The sequence below is a fragment of the Vulpes vulpes genome, chromosome 3 (assembly GCF_048418805.1).
Source record: "Vulpes vulpes isolate BD-2025 chromosome 3, VulVul3, whole genome shotgun sequence".
Lineage (NCBI taxonomy): Eukaryota > Metazoa > Chordata > Mammalia > Carnivora > Canidae > Vulpes > Vulpes vulpes.
This window is the reverse complement of record NC_132782.1, coordinates 61,554,159-61,574,822: the sequence shown is the minus strand read 5'-3', so window position 1 is coordinate 61,574,822 and position 20,664 is coordinate 61,554,159. Positions and strand designations below refer to the sequence as shown.

The window sequence follows — 20,664 nt, the reverse complement described above, 5'->3', positions numbered from 1 at the left end:
GAGAAAGACAATGATCATATGGTCTCCCTCATAGGTGGAATATAAGAAATGGTGCAAGGAGGGGAAACTGAATGGGGAAAAATCAGAGAGGAAGACAAACCATGAGAGACTCAACTCCAGAAAACATACTGAAGGTTGTTGAAAGGGAAGTGAATGGGGGGATGGGGTAAATCGGTGATGGTCATGAAGGAGGGCATGTGACGTGATGAGCAACTGATGAATTATCAAAAACTCTATCTGAAAATGATGATCCTTCTAAATGATGGCAACTTGAATTTACATTTAAAAACATAATGTATCCTTAACATAGTTTGAATGGGTGTACTTATATGCCAATTTTTAAAAAACACAGTACTGTATTTTCTCTTCCTTCTGATTTTTCTTAATAACAATTTTCTCTAGCTTACTTTATAAGGAGAATATAGTATGCAATACATATAACACACAAAACATAGGTTAATTGACTGTTTTGGTACAATAAATATTCTGGTCAACAGCAGATTAGTAGTAGTTAAGTGCCAGGGAGTCAAAAGTTCACAGATTTTCACACAGAGGATCAGAGCCCCTAAGCTCCACATTATTCAAGGGACAATTGTATTAGTGTTGATTTTCTGATTGGCAGGGTTGTACGGTAGCTATGTGGAATGTACTGACTTGCAGGATATAGGAGCCACAGGAATTGGACACAATTTAACAATTTACTTCCAAACCATTCTGGAGGGAAAAGGTCATTTTCTCTATTTTTTTCTTTTCTCTAATTTTAAGACTCTTCTCAAAAAGTAAATTAAAAAAAAAGAAAAGAAAAGATAAAAAGCCTTAGGCATATCTTTTTCACCATGAGGAAAGAGCTATGAATAATAAGTATTTAAAATTAAAATTATCAGGTTTTATGGCACTATAAAAATTGAAATACATACAAACATTGGTGATAGCTTTAGCAGCAGTATATCAAAATGATATGTGTCTAAATCCGTATGTCTAGTAATAAAACATGGAAAATAAAAAAAAACTATCAATTACCATCCCCCAAACATTATTGACAACTTGGTCTGATCTACTTGGGCAGATTGGAGCCTATAAAACTCAATAATGCTGGTTTCCATGTACAAAATATGCTTAAAAGTTAATCAGATGCAAGAAACATAGCTTAAAATAATATATAAACTTTCATTACACATGATATAACAAAATTTCCTTTAATAAAGATTTTTTGTACATCAGACATTTACTGGGAAACAATTCAAATGTTATGTTAAACATCTAGGTAATAAACTTTTACTATGTATCTTTCAGATCATATACTTTCTCTTGAAAATCTCTACATATTCTTGTGATGCTTGCAGTACTAGATCTTGATTTACATTTGATTCATCAGTAGGTCCTAAAGGAGAGGATCTACAGAATCCTGATTGTAATTCACGAGCAACTGAAAAAGAGAAAGAATAATATTCTTTATCTGAAACACTTTGTAGTTAACTAGAAGTTAGTAAAAAAAAGTTGGAATCTTCTGAGTGTTAAAAGAATGAAAAATATCTACATATAGCTACAATATAAAATACAAGATTACTATTAAATCAAGTTTGCTCACGATTGCCCATTGAATTAATTACTACTGTGGAAAAATACTAGAGCTTCTGGTTTTCTCATTACAAGATGAGATTGCAAGCTGATGGCACAGTCCACCCCTGAACAATCATATACTATCAACTGAAAAATCAAAGAGGCAATACCTGGAGTCAAATATACCATGACAGGTTTAAGAAAATACATTATAAGAACACACAGAAGGGACATCCTGGTTTTCTATCAATATTGTCTGCTTTTCGGTGGAGGGAATAGGAAGGCTGATCCCTGAAAGATTACTCTCTGCAAAGCACAGAGAAGGCTCACCAATGTGGCAAGAACCAAATTGATTTGGGTGTTTGTATTCCATGCTAAGAAACCTGGAATTTTACCCTATGGCAAAACCAGTGGCTGGAGATTGAAATGTCACCTGTCAAGGGACAGCTATATGAACTATATAATTGCTTAACTAAGTATTGCTAAGACAAGTCTGGTCTGTTTGGTCTTTTTTTTTTTTTTTTTTTTTTGATTTTTTTTTTTTGTTGTTTGGTCTTCTACCACTAGCAGAAACAAGAATTTGAGAACGCCCACATTTTCAGATTGACAGTTCCATAGCCATGGCACAAGTGAAGGAAGATTACAGCCAAAAGTGCTAAGAGGCACACAGGCTGCAGATTTTTAAAAAAGGTATGAAACACGATGACCAAATGAGGAATAAGTCTGTTATTCATTATGTTTGTTTTACATTTTTATTAGATATATCTAGACAAAATTTTAACAAGGGGAAGGGATGCCAGTTACTATTTGTGGTTTATTTCAGAAATTAATGACCATCTAAATTTGTACATTTGGCAACATACCTTCTTTTAGTTCTCCGGTTATACTGTCTTCCAATTCCTGCAGCATCTGAAATAAGTCAAACGTTACTTACAATGTTCAAGTTAAACAAGAGACATTACTGTAGGAATTTTATTTTGCTTATGAAACGTGGTCTGGAAATGATACTTTTAGAGAGTAAAAGTTACAATTTGCTTAAATGGAAAGGTAATCACATAAATAAAATTAATCCCTACTTATTTTAATCTGGATAACTGAGAAGAAACCTAAAATGCTGTTTAGAGGAGTCTAATGAAAAGTACATTTAATATTGATCAATCGAATATACAGAATTTCTGGAAGAAGAGGACGATGGTGGAGGAGTAGGAGACCCTAGTTTTGTCTGGTGTCTGGGATTCAGCTACATAGGTATCAAATCATTCTGAACACCTGTGGACTCAGACAGAGATCCATGAAAAGATTTGTTGCAATTCTACTAATAGAACAGTGACCGCTTTCTGCAAGGTAGGAGCTGTGGAGAAATGAATCACAGGCATATATCAGAAGATTAAACCAGGGGGGCAGGGAGCCTCTGGAAGCCAGAAGGCAAGTCCTGCGAAGTGATATAGCAGCAGAGTGCACAACCAGAACTTTTAAGAGGTCTGTTCCAGTGAGGACATCCCTGTCTGAAAGGTGCTCAGGTGGCAACGGGGGGCAGCATCCTAAGTGGGGCGGACAGTGTGGTCTCAGGATCCCGGGGGGGGGGGGTGTCACAGAAGGAATGGGGGCGGTGCCTGAGTATGGCAGTTGCCAAGGCATTTGGCAGGGAAGCCAGTTGCAATCAGTGAGCCCAGGAGTGGGCATTCAGTTCAGCGTTGCCATAAACCCCAAACCGAGGAACAGTCAGGTGACCACTTTCCAAGCAGGGGTACAGCAAGTGGCAAAACTGGGCAAGACCTCCTCCTTCCCCCTGGAGGCACAGTGTGAATGGGGGCTACAGGGGTCTGCAAAGTTTGGAAAATCGAAAGGGGTCTGTGCTGGAGATAAAAATGCTTGGTCACAGGCTGGGTGAATACAGAGTGCAGACAGAAACCAGGGAGACACAGTAGGGAGTGAGATCTTTCTATTCCAGGGCTGGAGATTAGGAGGCCATCCTCTAAAGCTGCCCAGAAAGCCTTCAGGGAACAAAAGCCACAGAGAGCAATCTGGAGCTGCTTACCTGGCCTGGCCCCCTGGCAAGGGTGGTGCAATCCCACCCTAAGCAAAGACACCTAAGAATCAGTGCAACAGGCCTCTCCTTCAGGAGGTCAGCAACAACATCCTGCTAAGGCCAACTTTACTCATCATACAGAGCTGCAGAACTCCAGTGCTAGGGGCAAACAGTATATAGAACTCATGGCTATTTCTCATGACTCCTTAGTCTTTCTATTTTAAATTTCTTTTTGCTTTCAACCAATTTCTTCATTTATCAACTCTTACAATTTACCTTTTTAAACTTGCATTCAATCCTTTCACTGCTCTTAATATTATTCCTATATATATTGAACTTTTTCTTTCTATAACATTTCGGGAAGTAGTTCCTTCTAAGAAATAGACTAAAGTACAACCAGAATCTACTATACTGCTCTATTCTCTTCATCTGTCTGATTATATTATTTTTAAAATCTATCTTAATTTTCATCTTTACATTCTATCTCCTTTCATTGCATTTAATTTTATTTTTGCATATAATGAAGTTTTTCATCCTTTACAATTTTGCGATGTAGTCTCTTCTAACAAACACACAAACCAAAATATACTTAGGATATAGTATATTGCTCTGTTGTGTTCAACTGGCTGATAATATCCTTTTTATTTTGACTTTTAATTTCCATTTTTATACTTACATTATATCCATTCATTGTATTTAATTATATTTTTGTATATATACAAGGTTTTCTCTTAACCATTTGGGGATGCAATTTCCTAACAAAAAGACCAAAATTCACATAGGATCCAGTGTACTGCTCTGCTCTCTTCAGATATCTAATTCTATTATCTCCTTTGTTAACCTTTAAACTGGCTTCAGGTCTCTTCTGATTTCTTTAGTATATTTATGTGGGGTCATTCTTGATATTTTTATATTTTGTTCTCTCATTCATTTATTCTTCTCTGGACAGAATGACAAGATGAAAATATCACCACAAAGAACGAGAGGTAGTACTGACTGCCCGGAACCTAATCAGCATGGATAGAAGGAAGAGGCTGGAGCGAGAGTTCAGAATAATGACCATCAAGATAATAGCTGGGCTTAAAAGACACACAGAGGACACTAGAGAATGCCTTTCTGGAGAAATAAAACAACTGATATCTAATCAAGTTGAAATAAAAAAGGTTAATCTTAGTGAGATGCAATAAAAAATGAAGGTTCTAACTGCTAGGATGAATGAGGCTTCACAGAGAAGTAGTGATATAGAAGACAAAACAATGGAGAATAAAGAAGCTGAGGAAAAGCGAGAGAAACAACCACTGGAGTCTGACAGGAGAATTTGAGAGATGAGTCTTACCACACAGCAAAACAATGTTAGAATAATGGGGATCCCAGAGAAAGAGGGGAAGGAGGGGGCAGAAGGCATATTTGAGCAAATTATAGCAGAAATCTTCCCTCATCTGGGGAAAGAAACAGGCACTCAAGTGCCAGGAGGCACAGAGAACCTTCCTCAAAATCAATAAAAAACAGGTCAATATCTCAACATATAATAGCAAAGCTTGCAAATTTCAGACACAAAGAGAAAATCCTGAAAGCAGCTTGGAACACGAGGCCCTGAACCAAGAAGGAGAGAAATATTCAACTGGCAGCAGATCTATCCAGAGAGACCTACCTAGCAGGCCAGAGAGAGCTGGCATGATATACTCAGGGTGCTCAATGAGAGGAATCTACAGCCAAGAATTTTATCCAGCAAGGCTCTCATTCAAAATACAAGGGGAGATAAAAAGCTTCCAGGACAAACAGAAACTAAAAGAATTTGTGATCCCTAAAACAGCCCTGCAAGAAGTGGTAAAGGGGAATCTTTAAGCAAACACAGAGCCCAAAAGTAACACAGACCAGAAAGGAACAGACACAATACACCAAAACACGGACTTTACACGTAATACAATGGCCCTACATCCATATCTTTCAATCGTTACTCTGAATGTAAACAAGCCAAATGCCCCAACCAAAACACACAGGGTATCCCAGTGGATTAAAAAAAAAAAAAAAAAAGCAAGACCCATCGATATGCTGTCTGCAAGAGACTCATTTTAGACACAAAGAGAACCCAGATTGAAGGTGAGGGGGTGGAAAACCATTTTGTCATATTAAAGGAGATTTAAAAAAACTGGATTGGCAATCTTGGTATCAGACAATTGTATTTTAAACCAAAGACTGCATTAGGAGATGAAGAAAGACACTATGCCATAATTAAAGGGTCTATCCAAAGAGAAAATTGAACAACTATAAGTTTTAATGCCTCTAAGGTAGGAGCAGCCAACGATACAAACCAATTTTCTGTTAAGATTTCATTTATTTATTTATTTGACACAGAGAGAGAACAGAAGCACGGGCAGCAGGAGAGGGAGAAGCAGACTCCCCACTGAACAGGGAGCCTGATGAGGGCTTGATCCCAGGACCCTGAGAACATGACCTGACCAAAGGCAAGGGCTTAACTGACTGAGCCACCCAGGCCTCCCTTATGAACCAATTAATATCAAAATTAAAGGAACACAATGATAGTCATACAATAATAGTAGGCACTTTAACACACCACTCACTGTAACGGCCAGATCATCTAAGCAGAAGATCCACAAGGGCACAAGGGCTTTGAATGACACACTGCACAAAATGGACTTCACAGATAACTTCAGAGCATTCCATCCTACAGCAACAGAATACACATTCTTCTCGGGTGCACATGGAACATGTTCCACACTAGATCACGTACTGGGTCATCAATGAGGTCTCAACTGATACCAAAAGATTGGGATCATTCCCTGCATACTTTCAGACCACAATGCTTTGAAACTAGAACTTGATCACAAGAGGAAATTTGGAAAGAATTCAAATACACGGAGGTTAAAGAAGCCAGGGAATTAAAGCACGGTTTTAAAGACCTCATAGAAACGAACGAAAATGGATACACAACTGCTCAAAACATCTGGGATGCAGCAAAGGTCATCCTAAGAGGGAAGTATATAGCAATACAAGCCTTTCTCAAGAAACGAGAAAGGTCCTAAGTACACAACCTAACCTTACACCTACATATGGCCAACAGACACATGAAAACATGCTCAATATCAGTTGGCCCCAGAGAAATACAAATCAAAACCACGGTGAGTTTCCCCCTCACGCCTTTCATAATGGAAATGACAGATTTTGGTGGGAATGCAGAGAAAGGGGGAATTCTCTTATGATGTTGGTGGGAATGCAACCTGGTGCAGCCACTCTGGAAATCAGTACAAGAGGTTTCTCAAAAAGTTGAAAAAGGAGCTACCTATGTAACACCCAGCAATTGCGCTAGAAGTTATGAATCCCAAAGATCACTTTGGTCAGGATCCAGAGGGGCACCTGCACCCATATGTTTATACCAGTAATAGCCAAACTGAGAGGTATGGATGTTCTTTGAAACATCCCATAAAGCATAAAGAAGATGTAATGTAGAAATAAATAAATAAATAAATAAATAAATAAATAAATAAATAATCATATTTATTTATTAGAGAGAGGGAGGGAGAATGAGAACAGAATATTACTCAGCCAATAAATAATGAAATTTTTGGACCTTTGGGTGGTTCAGTGGCTGAGAGTAGGCCTCTGTCTCAGGGCATGATATAATATATATATATATATATATATCATAACATTATAAGCTAATTAATTGAATTTAAATAAAAAATAGTATAGAAACCAATGGAGCTAGGAATGTCAAATAAAAGAATATACATAACTTCTGAAGGATCCTGTTTGATCTTACTGTTACAAAAAGTGTAACAAGAGTCAACTTAAATACTTTGTGATTTTCAGAAAAAGTGCCCTTTATGAGAGTTTGATCAGTTGTTTAATAAATTATTCCTCCAAATGAGCTTTCCACTTTTGCACTTTTAGAAAAACAAAATCTTAAGGTATGTTGTATGCTCTATTTTTCAGCACAGACTCTTAAATACATAAAACAATGGAAGTGGGACTACAAAAAGTTATGTGGAAATTCTGCTGGCAATACTGAGTAAAAATATTTTGTTATCTATATGATGACTGATGTACTTCTTTTCATGTGAACACAGAGATTTCAGAAAATCTGCTTCAGGAAAGGAAAAAATATAAGCTAGCACCAGTTTTCCAACTTAGTTTCACATTGATAAGTTTCTAGAATTAGAAACAAGGAAAAGAAATTTTTACTGTAACTTTGTTTCGTTTCTATGAATTAGGACCAATTTTTGAAACACCTGACTTACTATAGTTATCATAATCTGCTTAATTATGAAATATTTGGGAATATTTCAAACTACAGTTGACCTTTGAGCAACACAGTGGTTAGGTGCACTTAAACCGTGCAGTCAAAACTATAATTTCTGATTCTCCCAAAATTTAATGACTAATAGCCTACTGGTGATGGGAAGCCTTACCAATAACACAGTCCATTAACACATGGTTTGTACATTACATGTGTTATATAATATATTCTTTTTTTAAATTTTTTTTTAATTTTTTAAATTTATTTATGATAGTCACAGAGAGAGAGAGAGTTGAGAGAGAGAGAGAGGCAGAGACACAGGCAGAGGGAGAAGCAGCCTCCATGCACTGGGAGCCCGACGTGGGACTCGATCCTGGGTCTCCAGGATCGTGCCCTGGGCCAAAGGCAGGCGCCAAACCGCTGCGCCACCCAGGGTTCCCTATATAATATATTCTTAAAATAAAGTAAGCTAGAGAAAAAAAAAAGGTTATTGAGAAAAACATAAGAGAAAATACAGTACAACACAACAGCCAAGAAAGTCCATGTGTAGGCAAACTAGACCTGCAGCTTCAATTCCATGTTGGTCAAGGATCAAATGTGCATTACAAATATTCCCATCTAGAACGCTCTTATTTCTTATAAAAGGTATCCTCTCATTGAATTCCCAAAATAGGGTCTAAATACGGTACTAAGGGGTGCCAGGGTGGCCCAGTCACTTAAGTGCCTGCCTTCATTTCCTTAAGGAACGATCAACGTAATGTAATTATCTTTTCCCCAAAAGTCTTTTCCTAAATACTTGCTTCTGTGACCCTGGTTTATTTCCAGGTGAGAATTGAGTTAGATGGTAGAAATAGCTTGCAATCCATTGATAAAGAGAACATATTTGCGATTGTATTTATACTTTTCCATTTATCAAAAACATAGGAGGGTAAGAAAATTATACACATAAAAACAACGTATCAGCAAATTTTAATTCGAAGACTCATTAATTAGAAGGATTTTCTCAAAACAGTTTGTTTCCAAACTACCAATCATAGAAATCTAAGGTTCCATTGGGGATACTGTAGGATTGAGGGACAAAAGTCTACAGCTGTAGTCTCATCTCTCTTTTAGCTACACAGCTCCACTTGTCTCGGTTCTGTATAATATAGTTTAATGCAAAAACAGAAACAAACAAACAAAAAAAAACAAAACAAAAACAAATTAAGTTCCATTCTTTGAAAAACATATTTTTTCCCAAAAGGTATCAAAGTCACTAATTTAGTCAAAGTCCCTACTTTTACATAAGAGACAAGAAGGCCTCAGAAAGATGGCAGTTTGCTTCAGGTCAAAAGACCAAAGAGTTGCAGGCCAGGAATGTGCTTTAGGTCCTCCTGAGCTGAGAGTTTTTATGCCAGTTACTTCATCATCTTCAGGAAAAATACCTACATTTTTTTAATACCTACATTTTTAACTAAAACTGACTGAAAATGAACACATAAAAGTTTGTCATGTGGCTCAATAACGACTGAGGCACAAAACAGCTTTCTAATTAAATTATAAATTTTAAACTCTAAAGTGTAATTTACATTACAAATTGTAATGCTTTATGGGTAAAAATACAGGAATGGAAATGATCTTTACTCCTATTAGGAACAGTTAATAGACTGCATTTATAAGCACAAATTTTTTAAACCACAAGACATGGAATTTGAAGGAGAAAATCTTTAGTTGAACCAAAGAGGCTGAAATGGAGGAAACTCTTCCTGGAAAGAATTATTCTTTTCCTCCAGATAAAACTTGGTTTACCAAAATCAATCAACAAATGAGTTACCTATGTTGTGGATTATTAAACACACAACAGATTTCTCTTTACCACCTAGTATGCTCTGTCCAACCTCTCATCATTATGAGAGTTGGTATGTACAAAAGGCAGGACTAACTTTAATTTAAATCCAGCCAGAAATTAGAGGTAAACCATCATTACCCACAAGTGGATTTATCTCTACCTCCCTCACAGCAGGAAGGGAGATTTACCTCATGAGTGAATTGGGGAGAAGGCACTAGGCAGTGCTTATGAGATTCCAAATCTCTTTTTTGAAAAGATGTGCTCACCCATGGTAACATGAATTCAGGTCCGCTCTCATCTTCGTGGGATGGGCATCAAACATTTGTTTCCTCCATTTACAACTGTGTGGGGAAGTGCCTAATTTGGGATAAAGAACTGGGAAGCCCACTGTGGCTACATACCCACCCAAACCACATCCTCCGATCCGTTAGCATGTATTAGTAACAAAGCTACTAAGTTTAACTCCATCTGCCTGACTCCTGTGCTCTTAACTCAGAAAAAGAAGAGCACTGTCATCTGCCACCTACACCACCACAGCTCCAATGAGAGAAATGACCAGACAATACTTTGAAAAATGTTTCTTCTTGCTTGACTTTATAACTAACATTCATTGTTCAGAGCAACATATTTTGAAGAGGGAAAAGTTGGAAAGAACAATTTTAGAAACAAACAGAGAAAGTCAGACAAAACGAGGAGACAGAGGAGTATGTTCCAAATGAAAGAATAAGGCCACGAGACAGAGCCTCAGAAAAATAACGAAATGAAACAGAGATAAGGAGTCAGCCTGATAAAGAGTTCAAAGTAATGGTCACAGAGATGCTCAGCAAACTTGGAAGAATGGACGGATTCAGTGAGAACTTCAACAAAGAGAAAATATACAAAAGAACCAATTAGGGCTGCAGAATACAATAACTGAAATGAAAAATACACCAGACACAATCGACAGCAGATTAAAAGATGTGAAGAACAGATCAGCAATCTGCAAGAAAGGGTAGTAAAAATCATCCAAGCTGAAAAGCAAAAAGAAGAAAGAATTTGAAAAATTAAGATACACGGACCTCTGGAACAGCATCAAGTGTAATAAAACTCACATTAGAGAGGTCCCAGAAAAAGAAGAGAGAAAAGGGTGAAGAACTTATTTGAAGAAAGAATACCTAAAAACTTCCCTAACCTGGGGAAGAAAACAGACCTCCAGGCCCAGGAAGCATTGCCAGTCTCAAATAAAAGGAACCCAAAGACTTTCACACCAAGACACATAATAACAAGTCAAAATTGAAAGAGAAAAGGAGAATCTTACAAGCAGAAAAGAAAAGAAAAGAAAAGAAAAGAAAAGAAAAGAAAAGCAATTAGTTATATAAAAGCGAACCACTACAGGGATATCAGTGGATTTTTCAGCCGAAATTGTGGCATGCACTCTGGAAAACTGTGTGGAGGTTCCTCAAAGCATTAAAAATAGACCTGCCCTACCACCCAGCAATTGCACTGCTGGGGATTTACCTCAAAGATACAGATGCAGTGAAAGGGCAGGACACCTGCACCCTGATGTTTATAGCAGCAATGTCCATAATAGCCAAACTGTGGAAGGAGCCTCGGTGTCCATCGAAAGATGAATGGATAAAGATGTGGTCTATGTATACAATGGAATATTACTCAGCCATTAGAAATGACAAATACCCACCGTTTGCTTTGACGTGGAGGGACCTCAAGGCGATTGTGCTGAGTGAAATAAGTCCATCGGAGAAGGACAAACATTATAATGGTCTCATTCAATTGGGGAATATAAAATTTAGTGAAAGGGAATAAAGGGAAAGGAGAGAAAATGAGTGAAAATATCGGTGAGGGTGACAAAACATGAGAGACACCTACCTCTGGGAAGTGAACAAGGTGTAGTGTAAGGGGAGGTGGGCGGAGGGTTGGGGTGACTGGGTGATAGGCACTGAGCGGGGCATTTGGGATGAGCACTGGGTGTCATGCTAAATGTTGGCAAATTGAACTCCAATTAAAATCAGAGAAGGACAAACATTATATGGTCTCATTCATTTGGGGAATACAAATAATAGTGAAAGGGAATAGAAGGGAAGGGAGAAGAAATGGGTAGGAAATATCAGAAAGGGAGACAGAACGTGAAGACTCCTACCCCGGGGAAACGAACTAGGGGTGGTGGAAGGGGAGGAGGGCAGGGGATGGGGGTGAATGGGTGATGGGCACTGAGGGGGGCACTTGACGGGATGAGCATTGGGTGTTATTCTGTATGTTGGCAAATTGAACACCAATAAAAAATAAATTTATTATATAAAAAGAAAGTTAAAAAAAAAAGAAAAGAAATTATGGCATGATATTTTCCAAGTGCTAAGAGGAAAAAACCTAGGATATTTTTGGCAGGTTTATAATTCAGAACTGAAAGAAAGATAAAGAGTTTCCCACACAAAAGTTAAAGAAGTTCATCACCACTAAATAGGTCTTATAAGAGATGTTAAAAGGACTTCTTTAATCAGAAAAGGCCGGGGTACTTGGATGGCTGTCAGTGAACAGTCTCCCAGAACCCTGGGATCAAGCTCTGCAAGGGACTCTCTGTTTGTTCCCTGCTCAGAGAGGAGCCTGCTTCTCCCTCTCCCTCTGCCCCTCCCTCCCCTTCACTTTGGTTCTCACTCACTCTGCTTCTGAAAGAAAGAAAGAAAGAAAGAAAGAAAGAAAGAAAGAAAGAGAAAGAAAGAAAGACCATAACTAGAAATAAGAAAATAATGAGACAGTTTTATCGTAAAAGCAAACATACAGTAAAGGTAATAGACCAATCATTTTTATAAAGCCAGTATGAGGGTTACAAGACAAAAGGAATAATATCCATTAGATCTACAGTAACTAGTTAAGGGATACACAAAATACAAAGGTGTAAACTAGGACATCAAATTTATAAAATAAGGCAGGGTGTAAAAATGCAGTGTTTTTAAAGTCTGTTTGAACTGAAGTAACCATCAACTTAAAAGAGATTGCTATACATACACAGGATGTTATATATGAACTTCATGGTAATCAAAAACCAAATATTTATAACGGATACACAAAAGGAAGAAAAGCATCCAAACGTAATACTGAAAGTCATCGAATCAGAAGAGAATAGAGCAAGAAAACAAGGAAGTCAAATGAAAGAACAAGACTAAGGCTTCATTTAACATGAGTCTATGCTACATTTTTCTACATTAATAAAACCATGAATATACTATCAAAATCATAAGCCTATGTGCATTGATTGAAATGGGTATTTTAACAGCAATGATACACAATGGAAATGAGTTGTTATTAAAGGCTCCCTATCACTGCCATCTTAGTCATCAATCATTCAAGTGATGGCATCAAGGTAAATATATGTGAATTTCATTTGAAATATCCAATTATTTGTGGGGTGCCTGGGTGGCTCAGTCAGTTAAGTGTCAGAATCTTGATTTTGGCCCAGGTCATGATCTTAGAGTCATGAGATCCGGCTCCACTCAGAGCATGGAGCCTGCCCAATAGTCTCTCTTCTCTCTTTCCCATTGCCCTTTACCACTGCTTGCTTTCCTTCATTTTCTCTCTCTCTCTCACTCTCTCTCTCTCTCTCTCTTTCTCTCTCTATCTCTAAAAAAAAGAATCAAATATTTCCTTGACTTATTTAGAAAATGTCTACAGTTGCTCAGCAAGCCATTTTATAAAAATTGAAATAGAAGTAATATAAGTTAAAAAAAGTGTTATAAGAAAGCAATTAGGGATGTGCTCTTATGTAAGAAAATGCCAAAACTTACAACTTTTTAAAAACTGTTTTATTTATTTATTCATAAAAAGTACAGAGAGAGAAGCACAGACATAGGCAGAGGGAGAAGCAGGCTCCCTATTGGGATCCTGTTGCGCGACTCAATCCCAGGACCCCTGGATCATGACCTGAGCCAAAGGCAGATACATGCTAAACCACTGAGTCACACAGGTGCCCCCAAAACATAGAACTATCAATTTAGTGTTACAAGTTTATTTAATTCATAAAAAGGAATTACTGTGGAATCGTTAAAATAATAAATATCCCTACAGGGTTAAGCGTTTGGATTCTAATCATTCACTTATGCATAGGGGTGGAAAATTGGGTTACAGCAAACTTTAAACATATTATAAACTATTGCTAATCAGAGAATAAGTCAAAGCATCTAAGTGTACTTTGGGTTCGTAGGTAATAATATTTACTTTCCAAAATCCAATTTAACATAGCTTTTCAAGGAAATGGGTCTGTTTGGGGGTGCCTTGGTAACTCAGTTGGTTAAGCATCCAACTCTTGATTCCAGCTCAGATCATCATCTCGGAGTCATGGGATCAAGCCCTGAGTCAGGCTCCACACTCAGTGGGGAGCCTGCTTGAGATTCTCCCCCTCTCTCTGCCTCTCTCCCCACTAGTGGGCACACTCTCTTCTCTCTCAGATACATAAAATCTTTAAAAAATAAGAAGAAAAAATGTGACAGTTTCGTTGTATTTATTGAATAAAGGTAATAATAGGTATCTCTTGACAATAAGCGCTCCAGGAGCTTAAAAAAAATACCATAAAATTTCTGTCCCATTTCCTTATTAGCACAAAGCAGTATAACTTTTACTTAATGAGTATTATTCAGTTAACTCAGAATTTCACCAAATTAAAAACAAAAATTTTATTGGAAATCTGAAACACAAGAGAAGAAAGATAATATAACTAACCTTGATCAAGTGAGTTTCAATGCTGCGAACTGAAGTCTGCGGCCTTGAGGTAGGAATCATTACATTTTCTCTTGGAGTAACATTTCTATCCAGCAGTAAACTACTAGTCAAATTTCCAACATAAGGCCCTTCCAAGACTGGTCCCATAGTAGGAGTGCTGTGGAAAGGTCTGTTCTGCTGTCTCTCCACCAGATATTTGGTAGTGGTATCTTCCAGCCTCTCGTTAGTCCTGTGAAGATTACGCAACACAAGTGCTTAGTATTTCATTTCTACCCAAATCATTCCTGCACGACCTGCATTTTTTTAAGTTTCCATAATAGCAAACAGACTGCCAGTAAACAGTGTTTTAACACTGAAAATGTGACAGAGCAGAGCTACTCTATATACTTATAGGTTTAAAATTATTCCAAAGGAGTATATATGATTCCAGGGATAACTAACTAACAAATTAGGGGAGGGAAAGAAATGGCTGACAGTGATGTACATAGATTGACAGGTAATACTTGCTACCTTCTGGAATGGCTGTAATTACAAGATTCTGGAGAATGCCGTTACACATATTTGTATTTAGTAAACCAGGTCAGAACATAAAAATAAACCATCCCTCAAAGACATTTTCAAGGATGTGCTTTCACCACTCTTGTACATTTTACTCATTGCCTCAGAGAAATTGAGGGTTTCGCACTGAGGAATACCTCAGACCAACAACCTCTAGGGGCCAGGTAGATGGCAGAGCAGTGATCAGAAGGACTGAACCAGCTCCAGAGGCAATTAGCTGATAACACACTTACCAAGGCCCTGGAAGTAGAATCTGCCCTTTTTGTCTTCCACACACCTCCTCATGCCCACCATGATGCTATTTTTAGCCACGTTGGGATTTATACTGCCTTTCACCCCAATGTGAATCTTTCTCTATTTCACAGGTATACTTTTTTTTTTTTTAAAGCTATTGCATGAATAGCCTAGCTTTTATTTTTTTTATTTATGATAGTCACACAGAGAGAGAGAGAGAGAGATAGGCAGAGACATAGGCCGAGGGAGAAGCAGGCTCCATGCACCAGGAGCCCGACGTGGGATTCGATCCCGGGTCTCCAGGATCGCGCCCTGAGCCAAAGGCAGGCGCTAAACCGCTGCGCCACCCAGGGATCCCGACAGGTATACTTTTATATAAAGTAGAAAACCTACAAAGGTTTCCCCCACCCTCAGGCTCTCTAGTGATAATACCAAAGACACAATCAAGAAAGTTAATTTACCAACCTGCCAGGATGTATAGAATTGGCACTTGATCTTTTGGGTTAAAGGTGTAATCTTCCAAAAATGAACTCATTAATATTTCTATTTAGGGTAATTCTGACAAAAAACTTTACAGTAATATGCTGTCTAAATACACACTACTTGCTTCGACGTGATTGGAACTGGAGGGTATTATGCTGAGTGAAATAAATCAATCGGAAAAGGACAAACATTATATGGTCTCATTCATTTAGGGAATATAAAAATTAGTGAAAGGGAATAAAGGGAAAGGAGAGAAAATGAGTGAAAATATCAGTGACGGTGACAAAACACGAGACACACCTAACTTGGGAAACAAACAAGGGATGGTGGAAAGGGAGGTGGGCAGGGGGTTGGGGTGACTGGGTGATGGGCACTGACGGGGGCACTTGGGCGGGATGAGCACTGGTTGTTATGCAATATGTTGGCAAATTGTTATGCAGCATGTTGGCAAATTGAACTCCCCCCCCCAAAATTTAAAAAAACAACAACTTTTAAGTAGGGTTGTAAAGATGCAGGTATGTGAATCTGCTTTTTCCACTATAAGTTTTATGAAGTTTAAATATAGACACGTATTCCCAATGAAAATTTAGTGTTCTAATTGAAATATACCATAATTGTAAAATACATGCTGGATTTTTAAGACTTCGAATGAAAAAAAATATGAAATATCTCAGTAATAATTTTATATTGATCACAAGTTGAAAGGATATTTTTTGATGTATTGTGTTAAATAAAATATATCAACTTTAAAAAACTAATATGCTGTCTAAATTATAAAGTTTTAAACAATTAGTTTGTAAAGACAACAAGATAGAGTAACTGAAAATATTAACGGGAAAAAGTAAAATCATATAAACCACCCCCCCTCCAAAAAAAGAGGAGAGAGGCAAACTATCCTGGATGAACATAAAATGGTAAGTTTATTTACAAAAGTTATTTTTCAAAATTATACTATCCAGTTGGCTTTCACTTCCTACTAATCTCATGAACCCATCTCCATAAAAATTATGCTTTAGAGGCAAATCAATAAGCTAAATCTATTTTCATTGATTCTGTTTTAACTTACTTGCTCAGTTTTTTTGTCAATGACATTCGCATTTCTGATTCTTCTAGGTAGAGTTGCCTGTACTTTTCCAATTCTATTTTAAGTTCCTGAGAATTTCTTATTTTGGATTGAAGTTCAGATTCCAGCTCTTCAATTCTGAGTGCCACTTGACTTCTTATTGAAGCATCATGACTTGCTCTTAACTGCTCTAAGTTTTCTTGAGATGCTGCTTGTCTCTAAAGCAAATTAAAAGCACAGTTTTAAAACAGCTAAAACTTGAGTAATTATAGTATATTTCTTTCCTTTAGTTGGGAGTCAATGATTCAGAGAGCAATTTTAAATGTGTAAAAAAAGCTGAAGTGTAAAATATTTATCACCAATGTCACCTGAATTAAATCTGAATGATAAAAATAAAGTTTAATCATTCTTATATTAGTACTCATGCAATCTGATACTTCAAAGAACAAGAGAATCAATTAAAAATTTTAAAAAGTGCATAATACAACTTGAGAATAACCCGCTTCTTGATTTCTGCTCAGAGCATGTTCTCAGTCAGAGGTCCTGAGGCCAAGCCCTGTGTCGCACCCAGTATAGAGTCTACCCAGGATTCATTCTCTGTCTCTGTCTCTCGGTCTCTCTCTCTCTCTCTCTCTCTCTCTCTCTCTCTCTCTCTCCTCTGCCAATCCCCCTGCTCATGTTCAATAAATAAATAAGGAAATAAATAAATAAATGAAATCTTCAAAAAGGAAGAATAACCCAGGAATGGAACATGGAGCCCAATGCAGGGTTTGATTTCACAAACCTGAGACCAAGACCTGAGCTGAGATCAAGAGTCTGCTGCTTAACCAACTGAGCCACCCAGATACTCCATGGTAAAAGTTTTATTTTTTTTAATTTATTTATTTTTAAAGATTTTATTTTATTTATTCATGAGAGCCAGAGAGAGAGAGAGAGAGAGGCAGAGACACGGGCAGAGAAGAAGGAGGCTCCACACTGGGAGCCCAATGTGGGACTCGATCCCGGGACTCCAGGATCATGCCCTGGGCCAAAGGCAGGTGCTAAAACCACTGGGCCACCCAGGAATCCCCATGGTAAAAGTTGTATTTTATTTTATTTTTTTCCCCATGGTAAAAGTTTTAAATCACAATTTTTTCTTTTCCTCTTAATAGTCTTGTTTCAGGGGATCCCTGGGTGGCTCAGCGGTTTACCACCTGCCTGCGGCCCAGGGTGTGATCCTGGAGTCCCGGGATCAAGTCCCACATCAGGCTCCCTGCATGGAGCCTGCTTCTCCCTCTGCCTGCGTCTCTGCTTCTCTCTCCCTCTCTATGTGTATCTACTGAATACATAAATAAAATCTTAGAAAAATAGTCTTGTTTCATACATACTGGTCATAAAAATAAAAATGATTCTCTCCTGAGAATCATTCTGAAAGATCAATTTAGTGAGAATAATGATGAAAACTGAAATCTTTATAGGGAGGAATGAATGCCTCCAGAAATATACCAAACAGATTGCTGTAAAGGAAGCAGAGGAAACATACACAATGCATATAACCAAAGTGTAATTTGTAATGAAATAAATGAAAGCATATCACAGATCAATAAACTAACTTGTAAAAATAGATTGACTTCTTTTAATCTTTCTTCTGCAATCAATCTTGCTCTCTGGTCAATCTCCCACTTATAATACTTTTCTACTTGAATGCCTTCTACCACATTGACTTCTGCATGACTTCTGAGGTTTACTACTTTTTCTTCCAAGTTCTTTTTAATCCGTTTTAGTTTTTCACATTCCCTCTCTGTTGCTATCATAGATAATAACTCCTGTTGAAGAACTTGATTTTTTGCATCCAGGTGTAGACATCTTGAAGATTCAGTTTCCAATCTTCCTCTAAGATCACCAATCTGCATGAATAGAACAATACAGTTTGGAAATGGAATGAAATTAGTTTAACTCAAAACTATAACCAACATTTTAAAAAAACATTTTATGTTTAAGTCTCTGCACTGAACCGTAGGCTCGAATTCATAACATCAAGATCAAGAGTCATATGCTCTACTGACTGAGTCAGCCAGGTGCTCCCATTTTAAAATAAATTCATTTGCAATAAAATATAATCTATATTGTAGTAGTCTTAGAATGTGGAACCCTGAAGCACTTCGAAAATTAAGAGCAAAGTTAAAACCACTAGGAGTTAACTAAAAAAAGATCTCTGCTCTCATTGTCTTTGCCATACAACATTTGTACTTCATTTTATGCTTTTATTTTTCTATGACTGCTTCAGATCTTTCCTCCATAAAATAACTGTAAGTCACCTCTTAGTATAAAGTCTCTTATATAGGCAAATTGAATTCAAATAAAATTTTAAAAAAGAAAAGAAAGTCTCTGGCCCCTTCCCCCATCCTAACACACCATAATTTTTAAAAATTATTTATTCATGAGACACATAGAGAGAGGCAGAGATATAGGCAGAGGGACAAGCTCCACAGGGAGCCCAATGAAGGACTCGATCCCAAGGCCCTAGGATCATGCCCTGAACCAAAGACAGATACGCAAACCACTGAGCCACTCGAGTGTCCCAATGAATACTCCCATTAATTTTTAAAAAGTTTTAGTAATATCATATTGACTTATGTAGGTCTGAACCAATAAATGCTTCCTAAGAGAAGACTTTGAAAATAAGACTCTAATTATTGAATCTATAAATACTGATTCTAAGCCACAAGCCTTTTTCTGAATTACAAATGATTTCCATTAATTTGAATTGCATTCCCAGGAGAAATGATTCTCAGGATTAAGAAACCACACCTCTCAGTATAAGTGAGATGAACCATATGCTTTTGAACAACAACAACAACAAGAAAACCCCCACCTAATTGAATAGTATTATCTTATAATACTCTGTTACTTCCCACAAAACAAGGGAACATACTAAGCACCAAAAACCACCACCGAAAAACCTGACAGGGTTTCAGTGATGATGAGTTGGGAAGAACTTCTTTCTTCTGGATATGACTGATAAGACAGGGTAAGTGGATGTGGTGGTTTTATAAATTCTTTGACACTTCTCCCATGATAATCTCACCCCTTAAAATGTGCTGACCTTAGTAATTGGTTTCCAGTGAATAGAATTCGGCAGAACTGCTGCATGATTTTTTAAGGCTAGGTTAAAAAATGTGATATAGCTTCCATTGACATTCTTCTTCTAGGGAAATTAACCCTTAGAATCTAGCTGCTGTGGGGAAGCCCAGGCCACCTGGTGTGTCTTCATGTAGACATTTCAGCTGAGACTGACCCAGCTAACGTCCTTGCCAAAAGCCAGCCTCAACAGCCAAACATTTGCATGAACATGATTTTAGATGATTCTAGTCCCCAGCTTCCAGTCATCTCAGCTGACACCAAATGAAGAAGAAATGAGTTGGCTTTACTCGGCTTTGCCTAAACTAAACACTTGTGAACCAAATAAATGCTGTTTTGAGCAACTAGGTTTTGAGGTGGTTTATTATGCCACAATAAATAACTGGCACAGGTACTGATATTAAACATGGGGTGCTGCCATTAAAATATTTAAACCTGAACCTCCTTTGAACTGAGAGGTAGGTAGTAACGGAAAGGATGTAGGGGAGAGTAAGAATGAAAACCAAAAGGGCTTCTAACAGACTGTTAATGGAAACCTGATGGCCCTTGAAGAGGCTGACAGCAAAGGTTCCAGGCGAGTGAAGAAAATGACACTAGCGGAAAAGGAACTCGCGCCACAAACCACTTGAAAGTAAAACGGGACACAAAAGATAAACTAAACAAGGTCTATGCAGTATGAAAGACCCGGACTAACTGGGTGCAAATATTTTTTCCACATTTGTACCCTTTCCATATGCTGAAATGTCAAATAATGCTAAAATAAAGAAATGCATTCTGGGTCAAGAGCAAATCTGGGAAAACATGGCCTATGGATGAAGCCAAGA

At 37.6% G+C, this 20,664-nt stretch overlaps 1 protein-coding gene across 1 annotated transcript in view; it reads right to left on the bottom strand.

Annotated features, from left to right (window-relative positions):
* Positions 1-1,182: 1,182 nt before the first annotated feature.
* LOC140598056 (ankyrin repeat domain-containing protein 26-like) overlaps positions 1,183-20,664 on the bottom strand; it is a 52,515-nt gene continuing 33,033 nt past the window's right edge. The window contains exons 8-12 of the mRNA XM_072751270.1: positions 18,313-18,606; positions 16,724-16,938; positions 14,383-14,611; positions 2,424-2,469; positions 1,183-1,426 (exon numbers count right to left, since the gene is read on the bottom strand). Of these exons, the coding sequence (XP_072607371.1) occupies positions 1,290-1,426; positions 2,424-2,469; positions 14,383-14,611; positions 16,724-16,938; positions 18,313-18,606 (921 nt within the window). The 3' untranslated portion in view covers positions 1,183-1,289. The remainder of the gene's footprint in view (positions 1,427-2,423; positions 2,470-14,382; positions 14,612-16,723; positions 16,939-18,312; positions 18,607-20,664) is intronic.